The sequence below is a fragment of the Olea europaea genome, chromosome 6 (genome assembly GCF_002742605.1).
Source record: "Olea europaea var. sylvestris chromosome 6, O_europaea_v1, whole genome shotgun sequence".
NCBI lineage: Eukaryota > Viridiplantae > Streptophyta > Magnoliopsida > Lamiales > Oleaceae > Olea > Olea europaea.
The window spans coordinates 28,369,085-28,390,065 of record NC_036242.1 but is presented as its reverse complement, the minus strand read 5'-3'; the positions used below and the strand labels follow the sequence as shown (position 1 = coordinate 28,390,065).

The window sequence follows — 20,981 nt, the reverse complement described above, 5'->3', positions numbered from 1 at the left end:
TTTGCTATGATAAAGTAGTCATTTATAATAAATTAATTGTAGTTTTATTTATTTATTGCATTATTTAGTATTGAACATGCAAATTAAAGAGCCTATGATTACTTGAGATAATATAAGTTGGGTACTTGCGTTGAGATGACACAACTTATATTTTGATCATAAATAGTTTGTTCACAACTAATATATAAGGGTTAATATCTTGTACTGGAACGTCGTAGTGTTGACCAGCTCACTATTTGGGTTTGTAATTTATTTTTATCACGGAAATAGTTAATGGTGACACTGATCACTTGGAGTGTATTGAATGGACCGAATGTCGAATTTAATTCTATAGCACGATCGTGCAAAAAATTAAATTTCGTTAGACCGCTGTGTATTTTATCTAAATCCTTAAACAGGATTATGTATATCTATTCGTGATTTTAATGATTCTTTAATTCATCAATGTGTGAGATCAATTTGATTGATCAAATATCTCAATCAGTTGGGAACTTGAGAATGAGCGGAGTAGACAACACGAATTCATGTTGGGGACCATCACCTTGAAAAAATTGGGTAGAGTGACTATTTAAGTATTTTCCGTTGAATGATTAAAATCTGATCTCAGTGTTTAGTGATGGTCAAATTTCGACATCTGTGATTAGTTCACAAGACCGTTAAAGAAAATAAAATTTAAGTTAGTGAGAATAATTAGAGAGGCAAAACGGTCATTTATGCTTATACCTAATTATCGAATCTCGAAAGTGGATAAAATACATATACAGCATGTCAGAAAAAAGTATTACAGATTTATTTGCTTTTGTAATATTATATATTTCGAAAATTCAGTCTTTTGCCTTTAGTAAAAAAGCAGAGACTAATGATTAAATTTGGTGGTCTAGGGTCAACTAGACAATATTTAATTATTGAAGCTTGGATAATACATGTCCGATCAGGTCCCTATGGTAGCTCAATGAAGTATTGGAATTTAATTACAGTAATTATAATAGTTTTGGACTTAATTGTAGTTACAATAAAGTTTTGTACTTGATTGTAATTACTACGAAAGTTGTCAACTTAATTATAATTGAAATTGAAATTCTAGGACCACACATGTAATTAAAAGTAAACTAATTTGTTTTGGACTATAATTAAGACTTTTACTTGGATTTTAATTAGAACTTATATTTGAATGTGGAATTGGATGGAATATAGAAATCCTATGGAATGGAATTGTACAACATTCATAATATATGATTCCATGGTGCTCAAATTTTGGAGAAATGAAGAGAGAGAGAGAGAGAGAGAGAGTTATTTTTTTATTTTTCAATTGTCTAGTTCAAGAATTAGTTTATTAATTTAATTAAAAGAAGGTGTCATCCATCGGTGTAGCTTGACTTTGGAGAATACCATAAAAAAAAAATTGAGATTGGAAGCATCAAGTTCTTAGAGTTAAAAAGTTGGAAGTTCGTGATGCAGAATTAATTCAAGAATTTATCATCAAATTTACGTAAAAATTCAAATACTTTATTTCTTTGATATAACATACATGTGAACATTTAGACGATCTTATTTTTGAATTAAAGAAATTTTTAATTTCTGAATAATTTCGCTTTCGTATTCCAATATTCGACCCCTATCGAAATGTTCAATTTCGGTTAAAATATTCCCTCCTACTTTATAACAAAGGAGATGTAAAATTTCATGTTTGGTTGTGCTTGTCTCATGCCATGATCAATCTGGCTCGATAATGGTCCACCTCTTAACCAGGAGGTTGTGGCCTAGCTTTTCTTGGCCGATAATCAATCTGGTTCGAATCGGATCGGATGAAAGTTCAATAGTCCTGCATAGCCACTAGAGTTAATTGTTTCAATGGTCACTGAACTTAGGTTCATGTTTTTGATTGATCACTAAAATTAAAATATTGAGTTTTGATCACTGAAATTAAATCCATATCCTCAAATGCTCACTGAAATTTAAAATGTCGAGTTTTGACCACTAAATTTTGAAAAATAATGTACATTACTCACTGAACTTTGAAAAATACTGCACATTACTCACTGTAAACTCGATATTTTTCAAAGTTCAATAGTTACGCTAATGAGTGACGTTTGATGTATTCCAAAATTCAGTGGCCAAAACTCGACATTATAAATTTCAATGAGTAATCGAAGATATAGACCTAAGTTCAATGATCAAAACTTGTCATTTTAAACTTCAGCGATCAATTAAAGGCATAGACTTAAAGTTCAATCACCACTGCAACTATTAGCTCTAGCCGTTAATCGGTTCCCCTCCACCACGATATTCCCGCTTATGATACAGCAAAGAGCCATAGGCAGTAGAGGATTCAGAATTTAAACACGAAAAGAGCATGACGGCGCATTTCAAAAACCCACAAATAATGTTCATCAAATATCTAGTAAGTAGTCCTTTCCTTTTGGTCAAATTTTGAAATCCTAATCGAAGCCAATTCGTAATTCTCTACAATAACCTGCTGGATTTTCAATATCCTCCCTTTAATTTTGCACACTACTTTCTAATTTTCTTCTTATGGTTGAGAATTTTAATGACCATGATGAAAAAGTAGGAGTTTTGGATTATTTGCCCATTGATTGCCCAGATTTATTTCTGCAGGCATTCTAAATTTGCTTCTTGGATATTACAATTTGGTTGCCTTACTCACCTGAGTGCATATATGCACATAGTATATTTATTAAAAAATATGATTTTTCCGTATTGTTGTATGGTTTTAGCTAAGAAGGTTGCATTTGCTTTATCACTCTTTCTTTTAAAAGAGAGGATCCCAAATTCACTATTTATTTTTGTCACCCTACTTTTCACACTTGAACCAAATTATTTACTGTTCATTATCAGGTTTTTCTCCCATTTACATATTTATCTATCTACTAGTCGTTATCACGTGCATTGCACGAATTTTGTATTTATCGTATTTTTATTAGTGTATGAATTTTAGTTTTTTTGGAAAGTTTTTTAAGCAATATCTAAAAATATTTCCATGATATAAGAAAGTAATTGTAAATTATTTTTACAATTGCATAGCAGTATGTTATTTAGAAAAAATATGCTTGTATATTTCATGCTTGAATAAGAAATATACAAACTATTTTGTTTGTATTCTTTGATAGTGTTGATATGATTGAATTGAATGTGAAGATTATATTTCTAAATTTTGTATAATTCAATATTGTAAAATTGAAAAAAACTCTCCGCACAGTGCGTAGTAAAAATAAAAAATAAAAAATGTGCGAAGAGAAAAAACCTCTCCGCATAGTGCGGAGAGAGTTTAACCATGTGCGGAGAGCTGGCAAACTCTTCGTACAGTGCGAAGTAAAAAAAATCTCCGCGCAGTGTGGAGAGATGACAAATCAACTCTCTGCACAGTACGGAGAATAAAAAAAACTCTCCGCACTGTGCGGAGAGAGTTAATCTCTTCGCACAGTGCGTAGAGATTTGATCCATGTGCGGAGGTAAAAAAACGTGCGGAGAGAAAAAAATCTCTCCACACAGTGCGGAGAGAGTTGAACCATGTGCGGAGTAAAAAAAAACTCTCCACACAGTGCGGAGAGTTGTTTTCAAATTCCTTAATTACAAGTCAAATTTCAAGATTGTAAATTTTTCGTATATACAATGAAATAGAGTCGAAAAACATGGCTCAAAATCAATTATGTTCTCTTTAAATTTCAATTAAAGCTCAATTTCTGAGCATGTAAATCATATTTACGGTATTGGAAATGAGTTTTTTTGTGATTCATACAATGAAACACTATGTGAGTTATGCAAAGAAGAGGATATTGATAGTACCATGGCATTACTTTCACAAATGGAGGCTCTAGGGTACCACCCAAATTCAATATTTGACACTTGCTTGATAACAGCTATTGGACATTAGAAGCGGATACAATTTTCAATGAAATTATACTTTCGGATTGTAGGCTAGGAATTAAAGTGTTCAATGCATTGCTCAAAAGTTGTTTGAAAAAGGACCTCTTGGAACTTACAGATAAAGTCCCGAGAGTTTTGTTTTTATCTTCATACTATGCGGAGAGATAGTTTGCCATCGCTTCGCACCTTGCGAAGTCTTTTTTTTTTTTTTCTGACGTGCGGAGATTTTTTTTTTGTCTCATGGAGTTTATATATACTAAAATTATTATTATTTTTTTAAAGTTGTTGGCATGATGCGTATGTGGAAAAATATTTGTCAATCACCATAAACAAAATTTTTTACAAAATGTAAAAAATAAAAATGCATAATAAGTCTTCTTATTACGCTAATAAAATTACAATAATTTTTTTTACAAATAACATAAAAAAATATTTTTATCTTCAACAAAAAAAAATTAAAAATTAGCAATTTCTTAACCACTTTTTTTTTTTATTCTCAAAAATACAATTATAAAAAATGAAACAATATTGAATTATAACATTTAATACTTAAGAAATTCAATATTAAATAATTTTTTTACATTTATAACAAATTATAAATCCATATATGTAACTTATCGTATTTGCAGACAGCTTACCGTATATACAACTTACTGTATATACTGCGTACCGTATTTGCAGCGTACCGTATTTGCAAATAACTTATTGTATTTGCACTGTATTTTCACCTTACCATATTTGCAGCTTACTGCACATGTTGCCTATCGTATTTACAACTTACCGTATATGCTGTCTACCGTATTTGCAACTTACTTATTTTTATATACCGATTTTTGCACTTACAAATATCGAGAATACAGAACACCATACATTCACTTACCAAACCGAATTTTAAAAAAAAAATTCAGATTTTTATTTTTTCAATATAAGCATAAAATAAATATTAAGGGGGTGTTTGATAGACATTTTTATGTAAAAATGCATTTTAGAATAGTAACTTGATGGGAAATGTGTGGTTGAAAAATAAGAAAAAGTTCTTGATTTTCGTGTAATATTATTTTAATAAAGAATGTGTGGTTGAAAAAGAAGAGAAAAAAATTGTATTTTGAAAAAAGGGTACCAAACGGGGGTATATGAAGCACAAAATATAAATGCATATAAATATGGTGCTCAATCTTCAATTTTCCAATATTGAATTATACAAAATTTAGAAATATAATCTTCATATTCAACTCAATCATATCAACACTATCAATGAATACAAACAAAATAATTTGTATAATCTCGTATATTTCTTATTCAAGTATGAAATATACAAGTATATTTTTTCTAGATGACACAATACTGTTATGTAATTGTAAAAATAATTTACAATTATTTTCTTATATCATGGAAATATTTTTAGATATTGCTTCAAAAACTTTCCAAAAAATTAAATACGATAAATGCAAAATTCGTGCTACGCACTTGACAGTCACTGTGCGGAGATTTTTTTTTTAACTTCGCACTGTACGGAAGTTTGTCAACTCTCCGCACAGTGGGAATTTTTTTTTTTTGGCTTTTTTTTTTACTCCGCACAGAATGCCATCTCTTTGTACTGTGTATAGAGTTTTGCCATGGTATTTGCCATCTCTCCGCACTAGAGAGATTTTTTTTCTTCTTTTTTTAAAATTCATGTGCGAAGAGTTTTTTGTTGTTGCTCATAGCAATTTATATTTACTAATTTTTTTAATGCTAGCGTTATGATGTGTGGAAGAACATTTATTTGACATAATTATTTTTTTAATGCTAGTGGCATGATGTGTGGAAAAATATTTGTTTGACATAAATAAAATGGAAAATAAAAAATGATGACATTATGCATAGTAAAATTGGATTTAAGTTACTATTGTATCAATAGTAGACCATCATTCCCCTTTTTATTAGAAGTTAGATATATCCCTATATCTTAAAAAGAATCTACCTTTTTTTCACTGTTTTCACATTTAGCCCTTGTTTGAGGCCCATTCTTTTGGAAAAATTCATTTTTCAGCAATGTTTTGATATCATTTCAACCACATATTTTTTAATAAAATAATATTACATGTAAATCCAAAAATTATCCTTATTTTTTAACCACATATTTTTCATCAATATAATATTCAAAAATTCATTCTACGGCAAAAAATGGGGCTCGAATAAGGGATTAACCCGTTTAAAACTGGTTTACTACTGTTCATTAAGTCATTGGTGAATTGCACTATTCATAGGCCCAGTTTATTCTCTCTATACTTTCACTATATATAAACAATGTATCATGAGTCTGTATTTACTATCTTCTCGTCTTTCGCACTTTTTCTCTATTCTCGAAGGAAGAACTAGAAATCGTCTTCTCGTGCTCTTCATTTTCTTCAACAGATCTGCAGATTAGCGCCGTAATAGAGGTAAATTTGTTCATTTTTTGCACATGGTTCCTCTATCTCATTCTATTTTTTGCATTTTAATTGTTTATGCAAACCGTTGTTCGCAATTTGTGTTTTTTGTTCCTCACACTCTGTCTCCCGTCGGTTCTTGTTGATTTTCTTTAGGTTTCATGTTGTGAAGACAGTGAAGTTTCGAGTGTGGTTAAAAGGTAATAATTTTTTTTTTTTTTGAACACGAACTCTATAAATTTGAATTTCTTCCATAATTTTTACTTAGATCTTCTATGGAAATTGTTATCTTGTTCATTTTCTAAAGTTTTTGTACCTTTTTTTTTTTTACTTATTTTGGAACACAAATCGTAGCACTGTACTTAGTTAAATTTTCAAGTTGGGAATTTTGAAAGTCATGTGGTTTTTTTAGGAGTTTAAGTTAGTGTGTTTAGTTTGAATTATTTATTTATTTTTTTTTTCAAAATTAAAATCTATGGCCGATATGCTCTTTTGGCCTCCTTGGTTTTGAGGACAAAGTATATTAGGTGAACCCATTTGGTTTTGGAATTAAATTCAGTGATTCAATTGTTATAAAAAATAAAGCAAGCCTTCGAAGAAAAATTGAAGTTTTAATTCAGGGAGATTTGTGGATTTTTACTTTGAATTTAGCAGATTTTGATGGCTCAGCCTAATTCTAAGGAACCCAATTGTCAGTATTATAAAGTGAATCTCACTAGAGGTCTTTATCTCAACTTTCGTTTTCCACTAATGATGATGGCTTGCCCCTGTTAAGTCCTTTTTCCAGTAGTGAGCTGTTGGCTTCTTCAAACTATAGTTTGATGGAGGAAACAAATGTTACTTGAGTGCCACCACTTACTCTATCCTTTCCGAGGAAAAATGTCTGGCAAGGTAGCAATGGTCTTCTCCCATGTAAAGGACATCAACGTTCTAGCAGTGATGTTCCATTAGGATTTTTGACTATGATTAAGTCTTCACCTCTGTTGGTGCCCATAAATGGTCAGGTAGTATTGGGAAAAACGATGCTTATAAGAGAGAATCTCGGAAATTATAAACCCGTTGGGTTGAAGAGATGAGAAATGAATAAAAATAATGATAGGTGTTAGGAAATCAGAGGGGAAAGTAGGAGATGATTTGTTTAATTCATGGATGAAGTTTGATAGTGTAGATTCATCGAACTCATCTTGCATTGAGGATAAAGACAAGGACATTGTCGATTGTGGCACAAGGATGAGTGGTGGTGACAACAACAGTATTGAATCAGAATCTATCTCAAGGCATGGGTTGAGTACAAGGGAAGATTTCAAAAGGAGCATGGTCGGGATATTGCGCCTCCAGCCAGACGCTACAGGTGTCTTTCGATGGATAGTGCTTTTAGAAATTTGAAGTTTGGTGATAGTTGCCAAATTTTTGGAAAATCTAGGGGGCTGGCTACCTCGAACCAATTCAATGACTGAAGGATATGGTAAACTCAACTTGGAGTTTGGGCATGGTCAATTTAGTGAAGTATGAGGGTTTAGTTTGATTTTTTATTTTATTTATTTATTTATTTATTTTTTGGGTCTTCTTTCAAATTCAAAATTCATGAATCTATGGTTGATATGTTCTTTTTTGTTTTCAAAGAAGTTAGTTTTACCGGTTCAATTTGACGTTTGTTAGTTGATTTTTGTGAGGTATAAATATATCTGGCTCTAGGATTTAACTTCTTTTCATTCTCTACCGGTAGCAGGTATGAATGTACTTATTTTTCTTCTTACTGAATAAGTTACTTAATTATGTTGAATTTACTTATTTACTTTTCTTAAAACATAAATCGTAGCACTGTATTTTCTCAAAATTTTCATTTGGAAATTTTCAAAGTCATGTTTCCTTCCTTAGGGTTTTTTTTTTTTCTTTTTTCTCTGTCTTATTTCAAATTTAAAACTATTGAATGTATAGTCGATATCTTTTTTTTAATTTTTGTCTAATTTAGATTTATTACTTAAATCTCTCATTTGTTCATTGATGTTCTACGTGGTGTAAACTATATCTGTCATTGGGGTTTTTGTTCATTCTGTTGTCTATTGGTAGCAGGTATTTTGTGCTCCTCTTAGCTCACACTATTTTTAATGTCGATTTTATATATTTGGGAATTTTCGTAGAAATTGTTTTTCCTTTTGCTCATATTACCATTTCAATAGTGCCTTCGAATGTAATTATTTAGTTTTTAGCTTTTGTTTAGTTTAACATTACTGATGAACCTTCATTGACAAAACAATGTGAAATTTATAGTATTATGAAAGTAAAGCAAACTATTGATGGTCTTCTGTCATTTCATTAGTTTGAACTTCACTAATATTGCCTTTTATTTAGTTTTAATTGTTCTTTGCAAGGCCCATCTTTATTAAAGTGATATTCAATGAGGAGTTTGCAATAAGAAAGTCTTCCACAAGGTAAGTAAAAATACTATGAATTTAATCCTGTGGTAGACTTTCTTATTGTAAACCACTCTTTGAATATTAGTGAAATTTTTCAGATTATTGTCAAAAAAATTGAACATTAGGTGAAGTAGAAATTTTGCGCTGATAACTTTTGAGTGATAAATGTATAAGACAGTCGCATCGTTATTTATTCACCAAACATTTAATTACTTCTTTTATTATTTAATTTGTTTTCCTAAAAAAGAAGTTATCTATTTTACGATTACAATTTCAGTTTTCGCTTATTTTTAAGAAAAGCAATATTTCAACATAGTCAGCCATAATCTAATTGACATTATAAGAACTTGAAGCAAGTATTGAACTGTCAATATTTCTTTAAACTTATAAGATTTTTGACCACCCAAAGTATCAAGTATCACGTAGATGGCGATTTTGGCAACAAAATTCATCTATACATTAAAAGTCTTGGATCAGTTTGTTGTCCTTGTTTTCTTCTATGATAAAAACTTCTAGACTTTCTAGGACTAGCATTTTTATGGATTTTGCATACGAATTTTGCATTATCATAATGAATCCGGAGTTCCATTATGTTTCTTTTGCTTTTTTGAATTTTCCTTTTATTCGAGTTACATTTTGATTGTTTGTTCTGCTTTTGCATCTGTTGGAGTCTTATTGCTTCTTTTCATTTTGCTTTAATTGGACTCACATTCGGAGAAATGGGCAGAGGAGGTGGCAAAGCATTCGTAGTGCCATTATGCTTTGATTCACTATTATATACATTTTTTGTGAAGGGATTCACTGAATACGTTCGAAAAGTTTTGCCACCAATTCTGTACGAGATAATTTCTTTTTTCCTGACCTGAGTGGGATTTTGTCAAATAATTTACATTTTCAACTTCATATTTTCTTTATTCTATCGTGAAAAGATTTTCCTCCCAAAGATGAAATTTAAACATTAATGCTTACTGCACTAGAATGGTTACTTTCATGATGAACTGTTATAAACATTATGTTATTTCAAGTGTTGTTACATTTCATTTTTTTTCGTCACTAGACAGTTGATTTAAAAGCATTAAGTCAAGTATGATTGAAGTAAAGGTAATGAATGTTATAAATTAGGATACTGTGCATAAGTTAGGAAAAAAAACCATTTGTTACTCTCAGCCCTCCAAAACTTTCGCCTCCAACTGAGAACAAATTCGCTCTAGTTGTTGATTTATTGGGAGTTTATCTAGGAGTAATTGTAAACTGCTTCACTAGGTATAAACAACATAAATACATTCTTTATATATTTTATACCAAGAATGTCAAAAACTTTTCCCTCTTACTATCTTCCTAATCTATTAAACAAAACATCTTATTTGACAGAAAAAATTCTATTGGGTGAACGCTCAATGGAAAGTCATTCGAAAACTAGAAATTTTGGTGTATGTCCTGCAACAACTGCAAGAAGACATCCAATATAGGCTTTGGAGAAATTCACAAATATCGCTTTTGCAAGTGTGAACACATAAAAGCTGTCCAATATAATTTATACGATTAAACATAAATTCAAATATTTACTAACAATATTACTTAATTCAAACAATACATAATGCATTATTGGAGAAAAAAATATTTATTGGGCGAATGTTTTTGTACAACTTGAAGACAAATTTGGATCGTTAGATGCAACCATCATAGGGGATACAATAGAGGCATTACTGGAAACTAATGCCAATGCCATAATGGACCACGTTTGAAAGGTAAAACTTAAATTGTAACATCCTCCAATAATGCTTTCTTTAAAATGCTATGACACAATATTGAAACATATATTTGATCTACCATAGGAACCAAATATAGAACTCAACAAAGTCATGAAAATCGAGAGTGGAACAGAACTATTCTTTTACGTGAAGGTGACAGAGAAGCGCCACAACCCACCTGAATCTCACTTTGAAATCATATTTATATTCAACTTGTTCAAAGCAATCACTGATAGCAATGCTTAATATGCAATGACTGAAATAAATCCTTTAACTGCCATAAGTGATGTGAACAACTCATTTTAAATGAAAGAGAGCTTAGACAACAAAATTATAAAAGTCAAAAACAAGATTTGCAGTCAAGCCAGTGAAGTTTCCACAGACACTAAAGAGGTCACTTCATAGAATGCAAAAAAGGTCTCTCTTCCAACCATCAAATGTAGCTATTGAAATAGACTCAAAACCTAAAAAGAAGACCTACACAGGCTACAAAATCGATGACCAAACCAATACTCTCATCTTGAAAGAAAAATGTGAGTGAAGACCATCTACATTAATTTTGTAACAAAAGGAAGTCATGCAATGTATTTCTTCTATAGCTATGAAAGAAGGGGCGAAAAATGTTCAGGAACCTAATGGTAAGTCTATTTGTAAGTCTCCCGAATAGCAATAAATTACTATGACATTAGGAGGTTCTTGTAAATATTTTAATTTCGTATTTATCCTTCCGATACGTACACTGTGAACTATGATCGGATCATACTAATATAATTACTACAAATAACATGTGAAACTTGGATTCATCATTAAAAAATAGACTTAAGTTGCATACTTCATCCTAAACATCATAATTATGTTAACACTATTATCATCTATTAAACACATGTTTCCTATCATTAGTATATTGAACAATTCCATTCATAGCTTAATATCATAAATAACGTGCCTCATTTTATGACCTTTATAACTTATTGATTTCTTCTTTACTCACTAAACTCATATCAATATTAAAAATGCTAACATCACGTTCGAAATAATCCAACCCGTGCATTACACGGGCGACAAACTAGTCTTGGTAAAAAGAGAGAGATAGGAATGGTGGGACAATTTATTTCAATTAAACGTCTTGGAAGATTTTTCAATTAGAATGGGTAGATGGAATGAGGAAGATGATGAATTATAACAGAGGAAGATGATGAATTATAACAGGTACTGATGATTAGTGTTTTTCGGTATCTAGATATATCTCCTGGAGCAGCCAATTTTTGTGCCAGTGCCGAGTGTCTGAGATACGTGAACCTACTGATTTTGCTACATTTTCTTATTTTTTTTTAATTATTCTCACTCCATTATTTGATTGATTTCATTGCCTTCATATAAAAGTCCATGTAGATCAAATTGGTTGTTTACGTATTATATGACTTTTTAAGTCTCATAACACATGATGTGTCCAGGTATTATCTGCTGCTTGTTGTGCACATGAGATATAATTGGTCAAAAATTTCAAGTGTTGCTTGGAATGTTAATTTTTCATGTTTAACTCTCATCATGCCTGACTAACGACAACCATTTCTGTATGGCACAGTCTTTGGTGGAGCTCCAGAAAAGCATGGTTATACCCAGTGAAGATGTGCTGCTAATATGACGGGCAGATGTATGGAAATTCTCGTTTAAACCATGGCCTAAATTAGTTCGTAGCAGCAGACTTCCTCTTCTCCTAGGGCGCCATTTTGAGAAATGAATTTTTATTTTTTATTTTTCATGTTTACTGCAGCCTGGACTGTAAATTTGATGGTTGATAATCATTGAACGGGGAGAAGTATTATGGACGTTGAAAGTTTCCACGGGAAGAGTGAATGCAAATAAGAAGTATCTTATTACCTCTTCATGAGAAAAGCAATGATTTGGTATTCCTTTCTCGTTCATATACCCAAAATCCACAAACCAATCTTCCAAATTTCACTCCTTTCCTCAATTAGCCTCCAAAGACTAAATTTTTCATTACCTTCCCGTCAATTTTCTTTCTCCAGATCATTCCAAAACCCAGATAATCTTGATAAAAATCCAAATATTTTTAGCCGCAAAGACTGGTTAAGCCCATCTGAAGTCATCAAAATTTTTGAAAGCCTCAGAGACCCAAATTTAACACAGCCTCTCTTTAAGCAAATTTCAGACCGCAAAGACTACACACCAAATGAAGCCCTTTATATGGCTGTCATCAACAAGCTGGCACTTGCCAATGATTTTGATGGGATTGAAACCCTCATGCAAAGAATCAAGCTTGAGAGGAAATGCAGGCTTTCTGATGAATTTTTCCGCAATGTTATCAAGATTTATGGGCATTCGGCTGGGAGAATAAACAGGGCCATTGAAACCCTCTTCGATATGCCTAATTACAAAAGCTGGCCAAGTGTGAAAACCTTTAACTTTGTGTTGAATTTGCTAGTCTCAACCAAGCAATTTGATGTTGTGCATGACGTTTACATGGGAGCTTCGAAGTTGGGTGTAGAGATTGACGCTTGTTGTTTGAATATCATCATTAAAGGGTTGTGTGGGTGTGGGCAGATGGAAGCTGCTTTCTCTGTGCTTGATGAATTTCCTAAGCAAAAATGCAAGCCTAATGTGCGTACCTTTTCGATTATGATGCATGGGCTTTGTGAGCGTGGTCTTGTTGATGAAGCCTTTAATTTGTTGGAAAGGATGGAAATGGAGGGTGTGGAGCCAGATGCAATAGTGTTTAACATCTTGATTTTGGGGCTCAGGAAACGAGGGAGAGTTGAAGAGGGGATTAAGCTTTTCGACAGGATGATGCTAAAAGGGTGTGATCCAAATTCGGGGACTTATCAAGAGGTTTTGTATTGTTTGCTTGATGCGAAGAGGTTTGTTGAAGCAAAGGATTTTATGAGGAAGATGAGTGACAGAGGGTTGATATCGAGCTTCGAGTCTTATAAGTTGGCGATACATGGTTTTTGTAGTGAGAATCTTGTGGAAGATTTAGATTGGGTGTTGAGGCAAATGGTAAGGCATGGATTTGTGCCAAAAATGGGAATATGGAAGCGAGCTCTTCATTGTGTTTTCTTGAATAGTCATATGATTAATCTTGATCATATTTATTACGAAGAAATCATAAAAAATTAATCATATAAGAACCCAAAGATCATCACATTGTTTAACTACTGCTCTTTGTCCTACCAAAGTAGTTGACAGATCTGTGTCTAGACTCTGGATAGGGAGTGACTTCCATTTCTCTAGTTCATATTGAAACAACTGAGAGGAGATGAGTCCATTCAATGAGTGAGGGTGAGATCTCAATGCAACTTTTGACAAGCACAGATTCAAATTTATTTATACTGTCTGATGTAGTGTGTCCATTGCTTGCACCTTCTTGCAGGAAACGGAACAGATTACTGCCTACAAGTCCAGGAATGAAAGGAACATATGAAGAAAATGATGATTATTCAGTTTATCCAGCAGATCTTAGGATGTTTTCAAGAATTGGCATAGAAACGTAAAGCCATGTAACTGTTTTTTTACCCCTAGTGTAAGAATATAGGTGGAGATCTTCCTCGTAGATTTAAATGAAGGAAATGTACTAGGCAACTGGGTGGCAACGATTCAATATTTCTTTTTCCGTTTTACGATTCAGATTGGAGATGACTCTGGGTTTGGGGTTGGGATGGGGGGTTGTTTCTTTTCTTCATGAAGTGCCTAAACAGTTCCCAACATTTAGATCGTTTGGCTAATCGCGTGTTCAACCTTCAAATTTCAAATACGGACTTTTGAGTCCCTAATGTTTAGTATTGTGATTCTCTCTTGTAGTGGGAACAGAACGTTGACCAAAGAACTGGCTGATGTTCATCAACATAGTTAGTACTTTGTACCAACTTGTGTAATACCGTGGAAACTTCGTCAATTACTGGTTAAGTGACTCATTTACGAAGTTTGGTCCTTCTAAAGATATAAATAAATAGGTTTTCTACTCATTATATATTCTTGAAATCTTACTAGTGTATATTGAAAATTTATTAGGTAAAATGCACCTGCTAGCAAATATGATGGTGCACACTTTAGGTTGCAAGTGCTCTCCAAGCTTGGTTGTTTACCTTGTAGATGAGAGACTAATTTTTTAAGAGAACCATCCAACCTGTAGTACAAGTTGTCTTCGTGACCATTTTACATGGCTTTTGAAAAGTTAAAAGGAGCTTTTGAGATTCAAAGTTGTTTTTGAACCCCTTTGGCTAATTTTGTGAAAGTTCTTGCATATTCAAAAGCTAATTTTGAACCCATTTGGCTAATTTTGGGAAGGTTCATTTGGTAGTTAGAAGAACTCTTAAAGGAAGTTAGTTCAATGTGACTTCCTTTAAAAGTACTTTCTTGAATTGGAAGTGTTTTTAAATATAAACTCTTCTAGAAAAAGTAAAATTTATGTCGAATGCAAGTAGCAAAATCGACCCTACAATTGAATATTTAAGACTTTACATATCATGATGTCACGCAATCCATAATTCACGTCGCAAGAAAATGCTGCAAAGATTGATGAATCCTATAACTACTTTCATTAGCAATGCACCAAGTATTCAATGTTGAAGCTAAATTCATATTCACTCAATAAAGTTATTCATATGGCACTTGACTTTTGGCAAGAACCGATGTTTGGTGACAGCAAAATAACCAGCAAAGGAATTATTTGTCCTGATTAAAATAGGTTAGGTAGGTAATATAGTTATTATCAAATTTGCTTTGTGCAATGCCTAATAAAAAGTGGAAATATCACAAATACAATACAATTTTATCAGAAGTGCACAAATTTACGAAAAGTTGTAAGCAACATGTACGAATACTGCACAAATTTAAGTAAAAACTTCAACTAAATAAGTCCAACATAACAACATATACACCAGACACAACACTATAACAACTAATATACCCAAACAACCAAAATAAAAAATAAAAATAAATCTACTGTTTACTAGAGGTACGTTTCAATCCAAACATCTTTCTGTATATGCCTTTACAAACTGTTATCACTATTCATCCGCTCTGTATATGTGAGTTAACTGGTTCATCATTTCAGATTTGTTATTGGTTTATCGTCTCAGAATCTTTTGTGATGGCTTTGGTTTTCATTTCAATACTATTTACTGTAGGCTCATTTCCTTTTGGAGTGATTTGGTTTTCTGTTCCATACTATTTATTGTAGGCTCATTTCGAGTTTGAATAATATCATCCTTGGACTTGAAAGAATTAGCACCCGAAAGAGTATTAGTTTGATTGATATTGTCCTCGATCTTGATAGAGTCATTGCCGGAACGAGATGCTGCACTATAAACAATTGAACTCGGAATAACTAAATCAGTAACCCCAAGTGTAACGTCTTTTGTTGATGGAAGAGATGATCCGTCAGAAGAATCATACTGTGAAGCAGTCTCATTATCTGATGACGTCGAAACCGCGTCAGTTCTAGACTGACTTGATTCTTTCCGGGAAAGTGCGTATTTCAAGCTTTTTCCATCATTCTTCAAAATGCCCTTGGCCATATCCTTCGCATTCCCTTTTTGTGGACTGTCTAGCCCATTTCATTCCCTATTCATAATCTTTTGGAGCCTTTGCAGAATGAGGAGTAGTAATGGTATCATCCACTATCCATTTCACACCAATTTCCTTGTTATTTAAGGCCCTAATATTAGCATGTGGAGATTTTACAGGTTCAGGCTCAATAAGACACCTGGATTTCTCCTTGGTTTGTGGGGTTCGTGGGCTCATGTGGAACACCGAGTTGAGTTTTCGTAAGCCCCTCCGAAATGGATTTTTTATTGAATGAGGTTTATTACTGTCCATATTTTCATCAGTGCTACTAGAGGTTGATGCTCGAGATCCAGCTGGATCACCACCTTTAGCCTGAACTTGTCCATCAAGGTGATGAGTTTCAAGGTGCCTACTCTTCCCCTTCCGTTGTGCAACCTCACTACCTGGCTGATGAACCCAAATCCCAGTCTTTTGTTGCCCTTCAATGTCCATTGGCTCAAACTTGTCCGCAACTTTGGGAGATTTCTCAGATAGTCTATAAGAGGAGCCTCTCTGAGAAGCATCATCTGTGATTGAATTTTCTTTTAGCACTTTGTCAATACTTTCTACATTACATGCATTTTCTGCACACTGCAAAATAATCATCGACTTCAGCATCTCAAAAGTCATACTGGATCATACATTTCGACCATAAACATAATTGTATATAACATTGCATTCGAGCACTTTAAGCCCATTTTATTCCAGATCAAGTCCCATCCGCTAGACCCTAATTACAGCTATCCAATATATACCATGAGCAATCAGATATAGAGCACTATGCTTCAATATCTCAAAATTAACCCTCCACATTAATTTCGGAGATCAACATATGCATGGTCAATGCCACAATTCATATGTTTACACTGTCTCTTTTAATGAAAGTAATCGTTGAGCAATGAATTCATTAATCAGAATTTCACATTTTCAACCCATCTCCAAAGTTCTAATGTGTCTTGATCATCGACAACTTGACACGTTCAGATTATGTGGGAAAATAATGTAAAGTAGCACTTCATAACTAATTTTTGCTCCCATAACTTCAAAAATATAGAAACAATTTGTTGGGCTAGAACAATGAACTTTAACATTGTATAGAAATAGAAATAAATTTTTGGTAATGAAATTCATGCGCTCATGAAAGTCATTATCCCAATTTATGCATGTCCAATGGCATCCCACAATCTAACCTTCAAACATTTTTTATTAACAAGCTTCCAGGTGTCTTTAAATTGTGAAGAACAAATTATGGTAAAATGATTAAATTAAACAAGTACCCAGAAATCATTTTTATTTTTTATTTTTTAAAGGAAATAACATGTTCAAGCTTAGTGTGACAGACTATTCTCTATGTATTAAACCAAAATAAGAAGTCTAAGTGTCAAAACCAAAATAAGAAGTCCTCAGTTGACACTTAGACGTGGAAATAATTTGCAATATAAAAAATAGCAACTCAATAAACATAACTGAAAAGATCCAACTAAGAAAAATAGTAGTCTAAATAACTTTTGAAATGTTCGAAAAAAGAAGAATATTGTTGTATACATATCATGTCATTCCTTTTTCTCATACTTTGATACCTTAAATCTTTGTTTACTGCTTAATACAATTGTTTGGGAGTGAAAGGAATCATTTTCAAGTTGCTGAATTTACAGGCGTAGACTAAAAATCTCGTGATTGCAATGGGTTTTACTCGAGGTGTGAAGCGTCCAATTGAAATGCTTTGTAAGAGACTGAATACTCCCGTTAATTGTAGCCATAGTTATTCTACTAGTCTAGTATACAGGGAAATGTCATGTACCATGTTCTTTGAAAATAAACCTATGGATACTTCCAATTATTCCAATCCAATGCATGGTATTGGAATCTTCTTTACTCGGAATTACTCCTCTCAAGCATCTGCACCAGAACAAATGAATCTGATAAAGCAGCTTAGGGAGAGAACAAGTGCTCCCATTAAAGATGTCAAGTCTGCACTTATTGCTTGCGATTGGGATATTGGCAAGTCTACAGTTTCCCACTTTAGTTTTATTTATTTAGTTAGTCATTTATTTTTTATTTTTTAGTTGTGCGCTTGTGTTAATTGATAATGAGTTGTATCGGATGACTACAGAGTCTGCACAGAAGGAATTAAGAAAAAGAGGGGTAGTTCTTGCATCAAAAAAGTCTTCTAGAATCGTAGCAGAGGGTTTGCTTGCTTTGGCACAGAACAAAGAGAAGGCTGTTGTTGTTGAACTCAATTGTGAAACTGACTTTGTTGCTAGGAATGAAATTTTTCAGTACATGGTTAGTGCTTCAATTGATTATTTGAGTTGCTGGAAAAATAATTATCAGTTGGGAATAGTATCTTTTGCTCAGGCAGCATATCAAATGCTTTTGTGGATGTTTTTTGATTCTGTATAATTGATATATATGTAGGCTTTATCTTTGGCAAAGTCAGCTTTGTTGCTTGAAGGATCGAAACAGTCTTCTTGTACTATGCCTGTTGGACCCGAGTGTCTTGAGGTGAGCATTCTTAAAATTTTTTTCTCCTTAAAATACTATCCATTTTTGTTTACGCAACCAGAGCATAATTTTGTCTTGCTTTCATTACCTTTATATTCTTTCTCATGATTTGTCTTAGCTTTTACATTCTCGGTATTAAGCATGCATTTCACTATCAACCTCCTTGTAACTTACATGCTCTTTCTAATGAAAGGATGCAAATTAGTTCTTCATTCTTGTTCCTCATTGCAACTTTAATCGACGATCCTGTAAAGGCTCTGACGTGTTCTTTGATTTTTATAGGATTTGATGATGAATCTTGAGCATCCTAAGTTAAATGGAGAAAAAACAGTTCAAAACGCAATTACAGAACTAGCTGCAATGATGGGAGAGAATGTCAGACTTGGAGGGGCTTTCGCAATGTTTGTGCCATCATATGGTGTCTTGTCTACTTATCTTCACCAGAGCTCCCAACCAGGTAATAGGGCTTCCATTCTTTTCTATGATTGACACTACAAGTTTTGCGTGCATGGAAAACACAATCATACCTCTTAATTCGTTGCCATGAAAAAGTATTTTGAGCTACTCATATAGATCTTGTTGGCTTCGTATTGGAGATTCAGGTGTAGGACGTATTGCAGGACTTTTATCACTCGAGGTAGAGGATCAAAATGCTCCAAGGGATGCTGTACAGCGGGTTGGATCAGAAATAGCAATGCATGTGGTGGCTGCAAAGCCACTGTTTTTGGCGAAGGAAGATGTTTCTTCTGATGCATTAGGCCATGAGCGTGAGATTCTCAAGTCTCAAGTATGTACTTGTATAAAAATTTAATTACAATTGCATCTCATCATGATCCACTGTGTCAATATTACTGTTAGGAATTTGACAATATTCAACATTGCATTTCGAAAGAACACAAAAGAAATTACCATATGTTCTCCTCACCTCTATGATTTGTAATATGGTATAATTCTTTTATTGCTTCTTTGGCACTGCTGTCTTTTCCTTCACACCAAGAATTTTAGGATTTTTATTAACATTTTATTTTAATTCAAACTCACATGCCGAACCCCTCAAAAGAGGTGCAAGAAGAAAAAGGCTTTGATGAATGAGGATGGTATTATTTTGTTTAGTATCGTCATCCGACAACGAAGCTTATTTGTCTATTTTTACACCTAGAACATGTACTTCCATTGAAGAAGACTCTTATCATTTGTTGCTCCTTATGTCCAGGCAGAAAGTACAGGGAAGTTGATGAGGACATCCTTATAGTTGGACTTTTATTATTGTTTCAGTTGGACTTTTATTTAGTTTACGTATTTTAATTGGGACTTAAATAATGGGCTTGGCCCTATATTTCTAGGTTTTTATTATTTAAACCTATCTTGGTTTGTAATTTTTAGTTGATGAATTTGATTAATTAAAGACTTGGCTTGCAGCCGTTTTCCCTCTTCCCCGCCTCTATATTCTTCTTCTCTTCCCTTCCCCATCTCTTCTTGTTATTTACTGATTTATCAATCTCCCTACATCAAATTGGTATCAGAGCAAAACTTGGGAATTTTCACTGCAACAGAAAGTTTTCCGGCTGCCTTACTGCCAAAGTCCAAAAATGGTATCACCAACACTGCCGCCGCTGCAACTCTTGCCATAAACCTGGGAAAACTTCTCCTCCATATTCAGCAATCAAGTTAAGTTCCCTCCAGTCTGCAGTTTCGTTCCCGAAGACTGCCCCATCGCCTCCAAACCAACTTTACAGACAGCAAAGTGGTTTCTTTCACCCTGCAGGCCGACCAAACCGTCCGGTAATCCCAAACTACGCAATCAACCCAACAATACAGAAAACCCCAACCATACAGAAAATCCAAACCCGCTCCTATCATCTTCAACACCCGAACACTACAGCCTCCATTCGTCGCCTCAAACCCGACCAAACCATCCAATTTTCATCTCCTCTATACGGAACCCCAGCCTCGCCGCCACCAACAGCCGCTAGTCCAGTAATCACCGGCCAAGCCCAACGTCGTTGCGACGTTCCTTGTCGGCCAGTCCAGTCGTCGGTTTCGACAGCCTTCAGCCACGACTCGTTCTAATGAAGTATGGGGTTAATTGGGTTATTACTTACGTGGTTGGGTTCTTAGTTATTGGGTTGGTTTATTGGATTAGTGATTAATTGATTTATTAATTAAGTGGGTTGGGTATTAGTTATCAATTAGGTTTTGGGTTAATTGGTTTAATAATTAAGTGGGTTGGGTTATTAGTCATCAATTGGGATTGGGATTGGGATTGGGATTGGGCTTGATTGAGATTTTGATTGTAATTTAGGCCCAAATTTGTGAAATGGGCTCATTTATTATTTTGTTATTCTGATTTTGTATTATTATTAAAAAAAACGAGAAAAAAGTCAAAAAAAAAAAAAAAGAAAAGAAAGAGCAAAAAAAAAAAAAAAAAAAAATCGTGAATTTTAAAT

The 20,981-nt window shown here is 33.4% G+C and overlaps 3 protein-coding genes across 7 annotated transcripts in view; all 3 read left to right on the top strand.

Moving 5' to 3' along the window:
- The first annotated feature begins 6,153 nt into the window (after positions 1-6,153).
- On the top strand, positions 6,154-14,404 carry LOC111396341 (pentatricopeptide repeat-containing protein At3g14580, mitochondrial-like). Of its 5 annotated transcripts, none has more exons than XR_002702987.1 (5): positions 6,154-6,308; positions 6,453-6,496; positions 12,050-12,118; positions 12,239-13,764; positions 13,856-14,404. XR_002702987.1 is itself a non-coding variant. In XM_023022752.1 (3 exons), exon 3 carries the CDS (start codon positions 12,352-12,354, stop codon positions 13,600-13,602), a length of 1,251 nt encoding a protein of 416 aa, XP_022878520.1. In that variant the 5' UTR covers positions 6,154-6,308; positions 6,453-6,496; positions 12,050-12,351; the 3' UTR covers positions 13,603-14,404. The 5 variants fall into 5 exon arrangements, 1 of the variants encoding a protein (XP_022878520.1); XR_002702989.1 differs by adding an exon at positions 8,669-8,728 and having other exon boundaries at positions 12,050-13,764; XR_002702988.1 differs by adding an exon at positions 8,649-8,728 and having other exon boundaries at positions 12,050-13,764.
- On the top strand, positions 6,175-8,603 carry LOC111395356. The gene is made up of 5 exons (XM_023021331.1): positions 6,175-6,189; positions 6,237-6,308; positions 6,951-7,017; positions 7,143-7,344; positions 7,391-8,603. Exons 1-5 carry the CDS (start codon positions 6,175-6,177, stop codon positions 7,680-7,682), a joined length of 648 nt encoding a protein of 215 aa, XP_022877099.1. The 3' UTR covers positions 7,683-8,603.
- A 3,175-nt stretch (positions 14,405-17,579) lies between the features above and the next one.
- The window catches only part of LOC111396342 (elongation factor Ts, mitochondrial-like), an 11,068-nt gene continuing 7,666 nt past the window's right edge, over positions 17,580-20,981 (top strand). The window contains exons 1-6 of the mRNA XM_023022753.1: positions 17,580-18,030; positions 18,143-18,315; positions 18,448-18,534; positions 18,817-18,991; positions 19,137-19,321; positions 19,748-19,765. Coding sequence (XP_022878521.1) covers positions 17,712-18,030; positions 18,143-18,315; positions 18,448-18,534; positions 18,817-18,991; positions 19,137-19,321; positions 19,748-19,765 — 957 coding nt within the window. The 5' untranslated portion in view covers positions 17,580-17,711. The remainder of the gene's footprint in view (positions 18,031-18,142; positions 18,316-18,447; positions 18,535-18,816; positions 18,992-19,136; positions 19,322-19,747; positions 19,766-20,981) is intronic.